A 16,843-nucleotide genomic window follows, 5' to 3' on the forward strand; every position below is an offset into this window, starting at 1 on the left:
ACAAGTCCGACTCGCTATCCATTAGGCCATGACTGCCCATATTTAGCATTATAACGTAATCTCAGGGTTTATTGTAGATCTGCCCTTTACGTATACGTATGTACATTATCAGTACAAACCAGTTTCTCAACTTATGGAGACTGCTCTGTTGTAAGAAAAACAAACCAACAAAAAAACACTTGCAAAAATTAAGACAGTAATAACTGTGGTAAACATTATTTAATAGTACTTAAACATCAATAAAAGCTTTTCATGTAGTTTGCCAGAACTCTCATTCTCATATAGTACACACACACAGAGAGAGAGAGAGACTTAACATGCAAAACAAATCTGACCTCCGCAAAAACAAAGAAAAGGAACAGACAAACCTCATGCCAGTGCCCATGAAGGACACACAAGCCCACACTAGTTTACTGAAGCGGACAGACATTCATAAACACACACACACACACACACACACACACACACACACACACACACACTCTCTTTCAATGAAATCTCTTTCTACATCAATAACACATTCAAAGCAAAAGTACAATTGTGTGCATTCTAGTTCACATGCTGTACACAAGCGGATGAGTAACACAAACAGATTGCTGTAATCCGGTCTGCTCAGTCTTTGTGTTGGCTTAAACATCATCTGACGTACATTAGCATTAGCTGCGACAATACGAAGGCAGAGATGATGCATCAGGACATCACCGGCTGGAAGAATCACTGGTGATCAGTCTAACCCAGCGTTTACCTCACTACAGTACATAAAAACCATCTCTACAGTACAATCAAACCTTCTCTAAAACAGAACTTGTAATGTTTGTGGATGTCTGATTAAAATCCACACAGAAACAGCCAGCATGGCTTATAACCAGTCCAGACTGTAACATTTATTTTAAGACCAGAGATTTCTGAAACACTTTCCAAAAAGGTCTCATTTTAAACATTAGTTAAAGGAATAGTTCTTCTAACATTAAAATATGTTGAGCATTTACTCAGCTCAGACCATCCTAGATTTAGATGAGTTTGTTTCTTCTTTCATCGGAACAGATGTGGAGAACTCTAGCGTTAGCCTACGTCACTTGTGAATGGGTGCCGTCAGAATCCAAACAGCTGATTAAAACATCACAAAAATTATAATTAACATTGTGCGAAGTGAAAAGCTTTGTTTGTAATGAACAAATCCATCATTAAGATGTTTTAAAGTGTTGTTTCCAGCTAGTCCTCTATCACCAGGAGTGCAAATATGCACAGATCAAGCAATATTTACATGCAAAAACACTTTTAAACAAATATGTCGGTGGATTTTAATGTGAGAGGACAAGAAGGGATGGACTTTTTCACTGGAGGAAGCATTTTTATGGATTTGTATTTTAGCTGGTTGGATCATTGTGATATTGCATGAATGCTAATGCATTAGCTAATGTTAAATGAGACCCTATTGAGTCATTGTGCTCATGCTGTGCTATTTTTAGATCTTTCTTATAGCACATTGATGTATTGATTTCAAAATTATGAAAAAGTCCAGCTAGTTCAGTGCAAAGTATTACTTTACTTCCTTCATTTTTTCCTCACATCCTCTTAGCTGAGTTTCCCCATTTCTGAGGTTTCAGATGACACTCATCATCTTTTTACTGGTTTGTTTGGTTTTGTCAGCCATACAAGGCAAGAGAGTGGAGGGAGTAGCTTCAGAGCTCTGGTACTTTTCCATTGCGTAGGCAGCAGCACATTACCTGAAACTCCGTGAACGAACTCGGCGAGAGGATGCCATCTGGTGCACGCGAGGAGCAACCAATTTCGCTCTTTTTTGTCGTTTCTACATGACTGACAAACTTTGATAATGTTATCGCTATGTAATCGCTTTGTAAAACAAGACAAAATGACTTAGAAACAGAAATAATTAATCAACGTAGTAAACCAGCATGCATTATAAAACAAATCATTATAATAAAAAAAGTATTTTTCTTATTTTTGTTTAGCCTATTTATAGGCTATTCGTTTTCTTTGTGTGTAAATGTTAACAATACTTAAAACCCCCCCCCCAAAAAAACAAAACATGGTTATCTACTAGGTAATCGCATGGTTTTGCTACACTAATCATAGTTTAACCACGGCATTTTGTAGTAAAACTGTGGTAATAAAAATGGGAGTCAGTACGCCCCTCATGATTACAACATTGTTTTCGTAAGGGTTGGCAATAAAGCCTTATCTTTTACCATACAAATAAAGGAATTTAATTCAGAATATGAATCCAATGAGGAGGAAATGCAACTACAAAAAAGGTTAAATCTACTAATTCTATTATTCTATTAATAGACATATTGACTGAAAACGAGGCTGTGAGGGAAAGAATGCGTTCAATAATTGGATTGCTGTTTATCAATTTACCAGTCCAGCTGAAAAAACGTCTAGTATACACTAGACGCCATGTTTTCAAAGTTGTGACAGGATATAGGATCTTTCTACAGTGCGGGTCATTGTAAATACTGTAAATCTGTCCTGCACAGCCTCATTTCATCTGTTAAAATTTGCAGTGGTCCTCAATCATAATTTAACTTAACTGAATTGCTAAAAACATAGAATAAAGAAGCAAACTGAAATATTTGTTTAAACTAACTTCTGGAATCACAAAAAGTATTGTGGTTAATGTTTTAACACTAGTTTCTGTTCAGTAAAAACTTTGAATATTATATTGGATAATGGGAGGCCTTTGAGTCAAAAGGTTGAGAACCACCGGTTTATAAAACAAGACAACTCCTCTTTACTGTGGTAAAGACATTGAATCTGTTTTATGTTATCATTTTCATAATCTACAGCTGTATATAGCTAATCTACCTCGTACATATTTTGGAGATGTAGTACTGACTATACTACCGTCCTCTTACATTTTGTGAAGATACTGTACAGTTATGAGGGCCCCCCTGAAGAATTTAGAGCCAGAAGTTAACAAAGAGTACCATAGTATATTTAGAGTATCATAGTATCACCATCCCGTACCACCAGATTATTGTCTATTAGGAACACAAAACAAAGGTACAAGATGCCATAATGTTTTGTACATTTACCATAGTAGTACCACATAAACACCATGATACCATCATAGTACTTTTTTGCAATCATAATCCTCCTCAGTTGTAAAATATATAGACTTCATGACAAGGGAATTTCTGATTTGCCTAGGATGGAAAAATGTATTTGTCATGTTGTTTGTTTTTTATGCTGTCATTTGACCTTTTGACGCGGATGCAGCCAGTGCCAGTAATAATAAAGCCCAAAGTTTGTATACTTTGCACAGTCAAAAGCTCAACCTTTCAAAGCCATTTACAGAGTGTGCGCACACATGCGCGATATTGATCCCAGTGTCTGCGCTTTTCCTCTCCAAAAGTTTTGAGCGGTAAAAATGTCTTTGTATTTGTTAAATTAGAGTCTCTGGTGTATTTTAATCCCCTCAGACAATCGCTTGTCAATGCAGAAGTCTATATTGTTTTTGTCGTCGTAGTTTGTTGCTTCTCGTTCCATTTCTTTTCTGACTGCGAAACAACGTTCCGAGCCGTTGCACAACCTAATTAGTGCAAAAAATTTCAAAGTGCATATGCAAGCTGTGTGTACACTGTACACGGCATTAGAAAAATTGAGCTGCGCGCGATGTTCGTGTTACGCTACTGCACGCATGCTCTAGCGTACATGTAAAAACCAAAGTATTTGGGCTTACTTTTTGTTGGTGGTGATGATGATAACAATGGTGAGAATGACGGTCACTATGGCCACCATGCTCATGATAAAAGCTTTGCATAGTGGTGCTTGCAGTACGGTCATCAGTAGGGACCTCTCTCTACCCCCATCTCTGCCCTGCTGCCCCTCCAAGTCCGCTGGGTTCCCGACGTCCAGAGTTTGGCTGACGGTCTGTGTTAGGGCCGGGGCAGAGCTGGGCACTCTCTTCACCTGCAGTTTGCCTTTGTTGCGGTTGAAGCGAATGCTGTAGACGTGCTGCATGGCAGCCGGGAGGTAAGACAGCACCGTGGAGTCATTTGCTAGTTTGGGAAGACCCAAGTCGGGTAACGGGGTGTATGAGCGGCACAGAGGGCACTGGATGGTGTCGGGTTGGGTGGACTTCACGTTCATCCGTGCAAGACACTCCAGGCAGAAGGTGTGCTTGCATTGGAGTACCTTAGGGGTGTTGAAGACGTTGTTGAACTGGCAGAAACAGATGGCGCACTCCAGATCGGGGGGCTCGACGTTGTCATCCACAGGTTTGTAGGGGTCACGGAGGAAGTTCGGGTCAGACTCCATGACAAAGGGAGGAGGTGAGGGGGAGGGAAGTCAACGAGCATCTTCAAGATCCATGGCGATGTGGCAAGTCTGAAGAAGAGTTGGGAGTGAAGAACAGTTCAGTTTCATGAGCTAGACTGTTTTTTTCCACCACCACCAATAGGAAAAATAAATGCATTAAAAACTGTCATTGTACACAATGAATATTGTTGGCTTTGTGACAAATTTCTTATGCTCCTCTATTATAAGTTGTCCTTGGATTGGATAAAATAAAAGACACCTGGCTTAGTACACAATGCATGTTGCTGGTCTTTTTGCTTATGTTCTTTTACTACAAGCTGCTTTGGATTAAAAGTGTCTGCTAAATGTATATATAAAAAAATAAAACACCTAACTTTGTACATAATAGAATATTGTTGGCTCTTATAATTGCTCATTGCTATAGTTCCTCTAAAATAAAATAAGATAAAAGATAAATAAAATTCTGTGATGTCTGGCCATCTGCCGAGGGTGTTTCTCTGCCGTTAACAAATATATAAAAAAAACAACAACAAAAAACCTGGCTTTGTACAAAATTAATATTTCTGTCTTTTGATAAAAGCATGTGCTAAATACAAAAAAAAAAAAAAAAAAAAAAAAAAACCTGCTTTGTACAAAACAAACATTGTTGTCTTTGGATAAAAGCATGTGCTAAATTCATGAAAGATGAAATGAAATAAAATAAATCTGTAAACCTGTGATGGTCTGGCCATTCATTGAGAGAGTTTCTCTACCTTCAACAAATTTATTTGGAGAATGGATGGATGGATGGATGAAAAATAAAATCAAAAGCAAAAGAAAAAAATTGATTTGGATTCGCTATGTGTTGAATTTCACATATCCTACTTTGGATAAAAGTATCTGCTAAATGCAAGAATGGAAATGTCAAAACAATACAATAAAATAACATTTTGAGACTTATAAGCCCTGCATATGGTCATCATGCGTTTTGGATGTTGGTGTGCACCAATATTTTTTAACTAGCTTGGCTTGCAAGACTTGCTTGTTCAAAGAGCAAATTTCTGAACAAGATACTTCAGGTTGCTCTGGATGGACTGTCCTTGTCCCTCTCTAGAACATAGCTATCAGTTGTAAGTAAAGAATGAAGTACAACTGGTAAACAGACTTGTTTGTTGTTCTGCCCACACACTAGATCTGTTCGCAATAACAGATTTGCCTTGGAAATGCTTACAGGTTTCCATCAAAGAACGGCCCAAAACTATGCAAAGCAGCAGAAGGGTGTCCCATTACTGACGCCCATAATGCAGATAGAAATGATTGGGTTGCTTCATTAGAGGTCCATCAGATGACCTTTGGTTTGGCCTCAACTGATCATAGTTTACATTTATGATGGCAGATGAGCGTAAATGATGCTAATGGCTTTAGAATTTAACTGCAATGTATTTTAGTCTACTAACTATAGACTAATTGTAATTGTATTATTTAAAAAAATTGTATTACCTTATGTTTACCTACATCCAATTTTTCAAGTGTCGAACATCTGATATTCATATAACAAACCTGAAGGATTTGACTGAGAGATGCATAACATGTTTAGATTTCCAAACCCGTCTTGGTCTCAAAACCTTCCCCTGGTATCATCCCATTTAACCACATTGGTTTTCAACTGGAGATTCATAAACTATTGGATTTGTGCTGTAAATTTAGCTCGACTATAATCAACTCAAACAAAATATCCCATTAAAGTCCACTTCTACTTGGTATAAAGACAGCAGATATAAAAATACACGCATATAATGTATAGATCCACAGTTACTCACTCATCTCAAGACGTCTCTTCTCTTACCCCGTCAGATGAGGCAGGTGTCCTGGACGTTGAGGCTGTTGTTTGCGTCTTTGTTGCCTTTCGGAGAGAATGAGATGCGTCAGTGTCTTTTCTCAGTGCCGTCTCTCTCTCTTTGTACATCTACCACACTTTTCCTGACATGAAAAACAAAAACACCAAGAGTCACTCCACCACATTCTTTCTTTCTTAGTCTCTCTCTACCTCTGTTGTAAAGAATGGCAGCATTTGAATACTGGAGCAGCAGGCAGGAGGAAATGCACAGCGAGTAGTCAAATACAGCCACTAGGCAGATCGGCAGAGTAAACTCTACAATCCTGACCTGAAAGAGAGAGAAGCAAAGAGGAAATAGAGAATACATACCTGAGCTGCAGAGAAGACTGTGCGCCAAAAGAATTCTATCTTTACTTCACCAAGTCACTGTGACAGAATCATGCTGATATATATATTGTATATAAACATTATGTTTGCAATACCATCTAGAAATTCTGTTTAAAATAAAATTATAAATACATTTTGCAACAGTGGACATTTTGGTACAGTTCTGTTAATACAAACATGTTCTTATAATTTTAAGGTGTTTTAAAAAAAAACTAAACTAAAAAAAACGTTTGGTTTTGATCATGCAAACGTTCTTCATACTCTTATTCATAAACAACAAAGATCAAGCTGCACATATTACTCCACAGATGTTTCCATTTCCACCTGTGACTGTATGCAAAAAGAGCCAAAAAATGTGTTGACTCCATTGAACTGAAATAATTTATTCACGCAACGTGCAACTACATAAACATTTCCATGTTAACTTTTCCATGTTATTCCAATGATAACTCCACACCTCAGCATTTACATAACAGTCAAATAATCACATCAGTGTAACCTTCCTATCTTTGTGTACCATTAAAACAACATCACATAATACATGTATGTCCTTGCTGGGTTTGTTCATCAATATTCTGTTAATATTATATAGTGGAGGCAAAAAGTATTTCAACACTTTAAAATTAATGTCTTGTCATTGCATTACACAGAAAAATGTAGCATCGAAGCAAGTCGTTGACAAATGCTATTGATAGTAAAAAAAAAAAAGGATTCAATACAATATTATTTTATAATACATTAACACAAATAAAATAAAAATCCATACAATAAAAACATTTACAAATATAATAATAATAAAAAAAATCAACAATTAAAATACATACTGTAAAATAATAATAATAAAATAAAATGCAATTTGTATTGAGAAAAGCCCTAGCAGCATTTCATTGATATTTTGTTGTCTAATGCAATGACATTCAGGCAGTTTTAAGAGTGACTTAAGTGTTCAAATACTTTTTTTGGTGTTGCTGTATATTTATGCAGAAATAAAAGACATAAAACAAACAAACACTCTTTGGTTGGTATATTTGTGAAAAAAAATTCAGTTAGTTTCATCACACGTCAAATCAACATTGCCATGTTGGCAAGACAGTATTTTCTAAAAAAAAAGCTAAAAAAATTAAAAAATTAAAAACAACACAACAATGACAGAAAACACATTGCTTCACTGATTTCACATTCTCCATAGTCTGATCATCTGTTTCTGGGAAAATATTAAGATCTGCTATTTTTGTACTGAATTCTCTAAAGGGCCACATCATCTCATAAGCATCTTCTCCCTCTCCTCTGGGTCTCTCCGTGTGTGAAATACAAGACCAGGCTCTTTACATAAATGTTCGAATCGGTTTATGTGTTTGTCTGTAAACTCTAGCAGCTTCTGTGTGAAAAATGATTCAGCTTTACATGTTGCCAAACCCTGAATCTGTGTGAATGTAACCATCAGTGTGTGTGTGTGTGTGTGTGTGTACAGGGAGAGAAAGAGACTGAGATTTCACATTTATGTGCTTTCTGCATGAATACTTTTGGAAGTGAATCATTTTGACCCATTAGCAATTACTTAATGAAAAGTGCAAATAAAAGGTCTCCAACAGGAGTGTAAAAAGTACAGGGAAATTATACTCAAGGTATATGGGTGTGTTCTTTCCTCTAAATTTGACTCAATTAGCTATAAGACAAAGTATCCGGCTGAAAATGCATTTGTGGGAATGTATAAAAAAAGGAGTCCACATTTAATTGTAGTTAAGCATTAGATACCAAAAATATACATTATTTTTTAGCTTAAGAAATAGATGAGAGGAACAAGATTGACCCATTAAATTAACATTAATATGTGATGCACAAACTTTGTTAACTTTTTACTTAAGTACACAGGACATATTAAAGTTAGCCCAACATTGTTATCTAAAGTCAAGTTTGCACATCTTATCCTGGTCTTCGGTATAACAGTGGTTATAATCCAAGAGGTTTAATAAAATTCTTCACAATATTAAATGTTGTGGCAACTTATTTTTTCACACATTTGGCAGTTTCAAATACTCAAATAAAACTTAAGCAAAATGATTTGACTGGCTTGTTAGCTCAGCAAGCCTATGTATGTATATATACACTCACCTAAAGGATTATTAGGAACACCATACTAATACGGTGTTTGACCCCCTTTCGCCTTCAGAACTGCCTTAATTCTACGTGGCATTGATTCAACAAGGTGCTGAAAGCATTCTTTAGAAATGTTGGCCCATATTGATAGGATAGCATCTTGCAGTTGATGGAGATTTGTGGGATGCACATCCAGGACACGAAGCTCCCGTTCCACCACATCCCAAAGATGCTCTATTGGGTTGAGATCTGGTGACTGTGGAGGCCATTAGAGTACAGTGAACTCATTGTCATGTTCAAGAAACCAATTTGAAATGATTCGAGCTTTGTGACATGGTGCATTATCCTGCTGGAAGTAGCCATCAGAGGATGGGTACATGGTGGTCATAAAGGGATGGACATGGTCAGAAACAATGCTCAGGTAGGCCGTGGCATTTAAACGATGCCCAATTGGCACTAAGGCGCCTAAAGTGTGCCAAGAAAACATCCCCCACACCATTACACCACCACCACCAGCCTGCACAGTGGTAACAAGGCATGATGGATCCATGTTCTCATTCTGTTTACGCCAAATTCTGACTCTACCATCTGAATGTCTCAACAGAAATCGAGACTCATCAGACCAGGCAACATTTTTCCAGTCTTCAACCGTCCAATTTTGGTGAGCTCGTGCAAATTGTAGCCTCTTTTTCCTATTTGTAGTGGAGCTGAGTGGTACCCGGTGGGGTCTTCTGCTGTTGTAGCCCATCCGCCTCAAGGTTGTGCGTGTTTTGGCTTCACAAATGCTTTGCTGCATACCTCGGTTGTAACGAGTGGTTATTTCAGTCAAAGTTGCTCTTCTATCAGCTTGAATCAGTCGGCCCATTCTCCTCTGACCTCTAGCATCAACAAGGCATTTTCACCCACAGGACTGCCGCATACTGGATGTTTTTCCCTTTTCACACCATTCTTTGTAAACCCTAGAAATGATTGTGCGTGAAAATCGAAAAAAGATTGTGAAATACTCAGACCGGCCCGTCTGGCACCAACAACCATGCCACGCTCAAAATTGCTTAAATCACCTTTCTTTCCCATTCTGACATTCAGTTTGGAGTTCAGGAGATTGTCTTGACCAGGACCACACCCCTAAATGCATTGAAGCAACTGCCATGTGATTGGTTGATTAGATAATTGCATTAATGAGAAATTGAACAGGTGTTCCTAATAATCCTTTAGGTGAGTGTATATTTATATATATATATATATATATATATATATATATATATATATATATATATAAATAATACACACGTACACGTACACACACACAATATTGTAAGATTTTTAAATGTTTTAAACCACAATACCTTTATGTATTTTGAAATTGTAGGGACTAATTATTAAGTGTGGTATAATTAAGCATAAACTTTGTAAAATAATACATTAACATATAGTATAATTAAGTACAATTACTCCAGTACTTTACACTCCTGGCTTCTAAAAACTTATTCAAGCATATTCAGCAACCAAGCAGAAGCTGAGTGGCATTTTATTGCCTATATCAGTTTACACAGTAACACACACACACACACACACACACACACACAGAAAAAAGCCAGCAGCACCCATCTTATCTCAGATTATTTTTTAACCCTGAATTAAGCCATATTTGTAAAATGCCATATTGTAAATCATTTCTGCAGGTATGGAGTTTCATAGCGACTCAGTCTCTTTGCTTTAGGTAAGTTAATTATGTTTTTACACCCTTTAATGTTTTGTGTATTCAGACGATCATACACTACATGGTCAAAAATATGTGGACAATGTTGGAACATTTAGACACATTAACAAAATGTATGCCCCTATTAGTAATACGCCATCCTGTTAAAGAAATAGTTCACCCAAAAATGAAAATTTGCTGAAACTTTACTCACCCTCAGGCAATCCAAGATGTAGATGAATTTGTTTCTTCATCATTACAGATTTAGAGAAATTCAGCATTACATCACTAGCTCACCAATGGATCCTCTGCAGTGAATGGGTGCCATCCAAAGATCTGATAAAAACAAACACGCAGCTTTTCACTTCCTAAGACATCAACTGATGGACTGGAGTGGTTTTTATGAGCTGTTTGGACTCTCATTCTGACGGCACCCATTCACTGCAGAGGATCCACTGGTGAGTGTTCCCACGAAGAAACAAATTCATTTACACCTTGGATGGATTTAGGTGAGTACATTTTCAGCAAATTGTCATTTTTGGTTGACCTATATCTTTAATAAGTATAAGGTGTCCACATACAGTACTTTGGAAATGCAGTGTGCATTCTCATTTCCAGGAGTTCCAGTTATTAAATTTGTTCATTTTAACTCATCAGTTTGATTTTCCAGGCGGCCCAGATGGACGTCAGAAGCGAGCCACTTCAGTGAGGCTGGGCACTGCTCCCTGATCTAGATACAGCTGGTGCAGTCCTGTGTTAAAACTGGCACACAGGAGACTGCTGGAGTCAGATGGAGCCAGAGACACCAAAGGCCCTGAACCGTCCAGAGTTAACGAGTACAAACATGCTGAAGAGAGAATATGAAGGAGACCAGAGTCAAACCATGAAGATTTTAAGCGGATGTGACACTTTTTTTCCATGATTATACTAGCTTGACACGTTTAGCAAAATATGTTCGTTTCAGAAAGCATGACACACCTGAAAGCAAATGTGAAAGTGTCTACTGTTGCTTATGACATTGTTATTTAAAGGAGAATTGTTGTTATTTGTGGCAAAAAATGTAGTTAATTTCACAGTAAATCACAGCTCTTTAATAACGGTTATCTAAATATGTTGGATTTTAAAAACACTTTAAATACTACTCACAGAAAAAAAAATAATAAATATGGAAATTTATATAGTCTTTATGCACATTAAATGAAATTAATTATATATATGATTTCATTTATTTAATGAAAAATACAGTAGCAACAGTAATATTGTGTAATATTATTGTTATTTTAAATAAGCTGTTTTCTGCTATAATATATTTTGAAATATAATTTATTCCTGTGATGCAAAGCTGAATTTTTAGCATCATTACTCCAGTCTTCAGTGTCACATGATCCTTCAGAAATCATTCTAATCTGCTGATTTGCTGCTCAACAAACATTTCTTATTATCATCAATGCTGAAAATGTTTGTGCCACTTATATATTTATGAAATTTTTCAGGATTCTTTTTTTTTTTTAATATAAATCTTTTGTAACAAAGTCTTTACTGTCATTTATGCATTATTGCTGAAGAAAAGTATTAATTTCCTTCAAAAAAAAAAAAAAGACTAAATAAATAAATGCTTTCTTTCTTACTTACTGGACCAATTTAAATTTATATTCAATTAAAAATATGTCAGCCGGAGAAGTAAGCTTCCCCAGCTGAGTTTGGCTCCTCACAAAGTTTCCTTTTCTCTTAACAAACATCTTAGAGTGTTTTCTGACTTTACTTCCATAAACAGGAAGCTGGCCTATTAACCCATGAGCCAGCTGGCCAATTCACTTATTTATGTTTAAAAACATAATACAAGTGTATGTGTGTGTGTTACCTGCAGTATTCTGATCCCATATTTTTACTGAGCTGTCATATGATGATGACGCCACGAGGGCAGGGCATCCGGGACGGGGTGGCACAAACACGCAGCATGCGGTGGTCTGCAGGTGTCCTCTGTACTCAGCCACCTTACAGCCGGGCTGCCTGAGGTCCCACAGCTACACACAAGCATAAACACACAAATCTTTGAATTCATACACACGGAGAACTGTGCGCTGGCAGTATCCGTATACACACTCACCGTGGCTTCACAACCCTGACCACCAAAACCATTGCTGGACGACAGCAAGTGGTAACAGTTGGAGCTGATGTCACAGTGTGTCTGGATGTACTGCTTTGCCGGAAATGTGTTAGAGACCTGCCAGGTACGGCTATCCCACACCCTGACACAGATTATGCACAGCACACACACAAATCAAAAACATTCATATAGCGCTTTTAATAAAATGCATTGTTTCAAGGCAGCTTTGCACAAAATCAGGATATTAGCTTAACATTTTCATGCCTTACAGTCAAATTAAGCAGATTAGAGATGGGCATCACTTTGCATGACATTATTTGCTCACCAAAGCATTCTCTGCAGTGAATGGATGCCGTCAGAATGAGAGTCCAAACAGCTGATAAAAACATTACAATAATCCACATGACTCCAGTCCATCAATTAATATCTTTTGAAGTGAAAAGCTGCTTGTTTGTAAGAAACAAATTCATCATCAAGACGCTTTTAACTTCATGGCTAAAAAGGAGTCCATAATATTGCTTTCTCCAATTAAAAAGTCTGAATCAGGAGAGAAATATGAACAGATCAAGCCCCGTTTACAAGTGAAAACAGTCAATAATAGTTCTAAACAAATATGTCAGTGGATTTTGATGTGAGAGGACAACAGGGGATGAACTTTTTTTTTTCTGTTGGAGGAAGCATTATTATGGATTATGGACTCTTATTTTGGCCGGAAGCAGTGGCATACAGTTAAAACGCCCTGATAGATAGATTTGTTGCTTACAAATATTTTTTTCAATTCATAAGATGTTAATTGATGGACTGGAGTGGTGTGGATTACTTGTGATATTTTTATCAGCTCTTTGGACTCTCATTCTGACGGCACCCATTCACTGCAGAGGATTCACTGGTGAGCAAGTGATGTTACATTTTTCCAAATCTGTTCTAAGAAACAAACATGATGGTTGAGGGTGAGTACATTTTTAGCAAATTAAAATTTTTGGGTGAAATATTCCTTTAAATATTATTTAATGGACCTAAGCTGAACAAACAATGAACTGTTATATATTAATAACCAACCTTAACAAAGATTAAAAAAGTACTGTACAAATGAATTGCTTATTGATTAATGCATTAACCAACATTAACTAATGGGACCTTATAGTGAAACATCAAAGATATACTATATATCTAACTTTATATCCAGAGCTGTGTGGTGATATAGCTTACACAATCATGTAGCTTATTTGTTTAACAAATATTTCCAGAGAAATGCATCTCTGCAAACAATAACTGTTCACCAACACAACAGACCATACCAGCGATCTAACCTTATAGTTTTGTCTTCTGAGGTTTGGACAATAGATGTGCTTCCTGGTACCCAGCACAGATGGGTTACCTGAAACAGGACAGTACATGTTCATATTCAGGGACTATTAACACATACACAAGAATCTCAGAAGTCAGTTTCTGAAGACAGCCTTTCTAACCAGGTTACGTGAGATGGTGCTTTTCTGCAGACATTCTCCGGACTCAATGTCCCAGAGGCGAATGGAGTTATCACGAGAGCCTGTGCACAGCTTTGAGCCATCTACAAAATGAATAAACCACATTACAGGATGGCATTTGAGATTTTGTAGTCACAGCATGTTATTGTTTGAGGGTTTGCTCACCTGGGCCTACCGCTACCCCCGTTAACTACGAGCTCATGGCCACAAAACTCCTGGACAGGTTCTGTATCTCGACCCAAATCCCACATCAGCACCGTCTTATCACGGGACGCACTGAAGATCAAGGAACTTCCTTTAAAACAGCATAACTAAAGGAAAAAACACAGTACATAAAACACACTTATTCATTGAGGCATCTCTATATTTATTAAATAATTAAGCAATATTAGTTTTATTCATTTTTTCCCCACCAATGAAAATTGCTCCAAAATAAATCCAAGCTTTGCCTTTACCTTTGAAATCTCTCTGCTGTGGCCCTGGAACGATTTACACTGTTTTCCAGCTCTCCATTCATAGACAACAACAGCCTGACCAAAAAACAGTGGCACAAATCATATTAAAATGCACATAATGTCAATCACTGAAACATATATTATAATAACTATTATTGCCTATTGATTTAGAGCCTTAAATGTGTAATGTATAATTTCTGTGCCAATAGTGGCACCAATTTGAACTACAAAAGTAGCTAGATTTTTACATGCTTCATGTTATCGTGTTACACAAGCGGTGCTATGCAATTGCTAAGATGTTCGGAGTGGATTTAGCATGTGCTGTTGCTATGGGTTTCTGGGTGGTTGCAAAAAATTGACTGACCCCAAGAAAAAAAAAGAAAAAAATATACTGACCCCAAACTTTTCAATAGTAGTGAATATTGTAACACAAAATTTATATTTTGAATAAACACTGTTCTTTTAAATCCTGGAAAAAGTATCACAGTTCTCAAAAAATATGAAGCAGCACAACAGTTTCAACACTGATAATAAATTAGCATATTAGAAAGATTTCTGAAGGATCATGTGACACTGAAGACTGGAGTAATGATGCTGAAAATTCAGCTTTAATCACAGGAATAAATTACATTTGAAAATATTTTAAAATAGAAAACTCTTATTTTAAATGTCAATAACATTATACAAATATATATATATATATATATATATATTGTTTTGTATTTTTCATCAAATAAATGCAACCTTGATGAGCATAAGAAACTAATTTAAAAAAACATTAAAAATCTTACTGATGCCAACCTTTTGAACAGCAATGTACATAATTTTAATTTGACTAATTTAATTTTTAACTTAAACTTGACATTTTTCAACATTTATACATTATTTATTGAATTAGTCTGTATTTTCATATTTTAAGTTTTTAATTTCATAATTTTGCTTAAATTTTAGTAATTTGATATGTTTTTTAATTTTCGTTAATTAAATATATATATATATATATATATATATATATATATATATATATATATATATATACACAAATACACATTGAAGTTTTTCAACAAATATTTATACTTTACTTTAACTAACAAAAATGACTTTAGATAGTTTTAGCTAACAATATATGGTTCACCTGATTGTTTCGCTGCACAGTTTTCTAACGTTACTGGATAACACCAATTTCTTTAAAGAAAAACAAATGATATTTGATAATTTGAACAAATTATCATTTTTAACCACTTTATGAATTAGCCACAGTAACCAAGGTGGGTAGAGCTAAGCAACACTTACCCTAACACTTATTTATCTCCAAACCTCCCTCCTATTAAATGCTTCTGCAGCTCACCTGGTCATGCCCTCCTGACACGCACAGGTCAGAGGTCAGGCTGACGACACAGTTGATGGCATCTGTGTGAGCGGGTTCATACTGAACTACCTGGTGCACAGGTGCAAGCTCCGCCCCCTCTTTGGCCCTGTCAACAATACAGCCTCAATAATCATAAATCCATCACAACCAAAACATCATTACTCATCATATCTCACTTGTAAAGGTCCGAGCGCCGCCGAAACTTGCTTTGTAGTTTCCCCATGCCTGTATGGGCATCTAATCACCCGATATCAGGAGGTCTCACTCATCTCTCCACAGCGCAAGCCATCTTCAGACTCTTTCGGGATCTGTAAGAATTACACCGTTTTTTACACGTTGATGAAGACATCATGTCCCTGGCAACCTCACAAGGGAGCTATTACCTTCCAAGAACAGATGCTGATGTTGTGTCTCTAGCATAAGCTGGTAATCAGTTATGTATTGGGTTCAGTTATGTATGGACACAGCTTGCTTCTGAGAGCTACAGGAAGACAGGGAGGGCGACCTGAATCCTATTAAGTGCATTAGTGCCTCATCGCATTAGGTAACAAGTAAGATGCAATATGGCAATATTTGGCCAAACCAATATCTCCATGTCCTGCAATAAACCTTCAGATTTGAAAAAGCTATTCAGAGAGAGAGAGAGAGAGAGAGAGAGAGAGAGAGAGAGAGAGAGAGAGAAGAGAGAGAGAGAGAGGAGGTAGCGGTGCAAAATGCATTGCCCTGTTGAAGGTAAATCAGCAAGAACTGCATGACAAACATGCAGCATCGCTTTTAATCCAAGCATATACTATTAAACTACACGATACACTTGTAGACGCGCATTAAATGCAGTAAAGCTCGCGACACCAAAACAAAACTTACCGTCCCAAGCCTTAAGACGCTAAGCCGGAGACCGCTGTCAGTGTGTCAGTGTTATAGTGAAGGGCTCGCATTTGCGCGTGTTATGTCGGAGATTGTTGAAAGCACGTGAACGAAGGATTTATCGCGCATCGTGATCCGTTTCGGCTATAAATCTTCCGCAGCTCCCCGAGTTCATCTCCATGAGAGACCAGAGACGCTTTCGCTGTTACCAGGTGCACGGAGGTCACGTGAGCGCACAGGAGGCGGGGCTTCAGGTCACATGGATTTTCTGATCAAAA

At 37.0% G+C, this 16,843-nt stretch overlaps 2 protein-coding genes across 3 annotated transcripts; both read right to left on the minus strand.

Moving 5' to 3' along the window:
• Positions 1-208: 208 nt before the first annotated feature.
• Positions 209-6,225, minus strand: LOC306869749 (E3 ubiquitin-protein ligase RNF183-like). 2 transcript variants are annotated; one of them, XM_079416650.1, is made up of 3 exons: positions 6,110-6,225; positions 3,707-4,353; positions 209-1,107 (listed from the first exon to the last, which is right to left on the minus strand). In XM_079416650.1, exons 2-3 carry the CDS (start codon positions 4,282-4,284, stop codon positions 1,068-1,070), a joined length of 618 nt encoding a protein of 205 aa, XP_079272776.1. In that variant the 5' UTR covers positions 4,285-4,353; positions 6,110-6,225; the 3' UTR covers positions 209-1,067. The 2 variants fall into 2 exon arrangements, with proteins under 2 accessions (XP_079272776.1, XP_079272775.1); XM_079416649.1 differs by having other exon boundaries at positions 6,084-6,218.
• Positions 6,226-10,969: 4,744 nt separating this feature from the next.
• On the minus strand, positions 10,970-15,924 carry LOC306869623 (WD repeat-containing protein 31-like; the record flags this gene model as incomplete). The annotated part of the gene is given in 10 exon segments (XM_079416432.1): positions 10,970-11,130; positions 12,145-12,307; positions 12,391-12,532; positions 13,701-13,768; positions 13,860-13,960; positions 14,043-14,061; positions 14,063-14,188; positions 14,333-14,407; positions 15,681-15,807; positions 15,878-15,924. Coding segments are annotated over 10 exon segments (1,029 nt in total).
• Between the last annotated feature and the right edge of the window lie 919 nt (positions 15,925-16,843).

This window comes from Barbus barbus (assembly GCF_936440315.1).
Source record: "Barbus barbus genome assembly, chromosome: 5".
In the NCBI taxonomy this organism is placed as follows: Eukaryota; Metazoa; Chordata; class Actinopteri; order Cypriniformes; family Cyprinidae; genus Barbus; species Barbus barbus.

Coding starts and splice junctions, on each gene's coding strand:
- LOC306869749 (XM_079416650.1), bottom strand. CDS start 4,284: ATGGAGTCTGACCCGAACTTCCTCCGTGACCCCTACAAACCTGTGGAT. Junction 1,108..3,706: donor ATCATCACCACCAACAAAAA/GTAAGCCCAAAT, acceptor TGTTTTAATCAG/CTGTTTGGATTCTGACGGCA.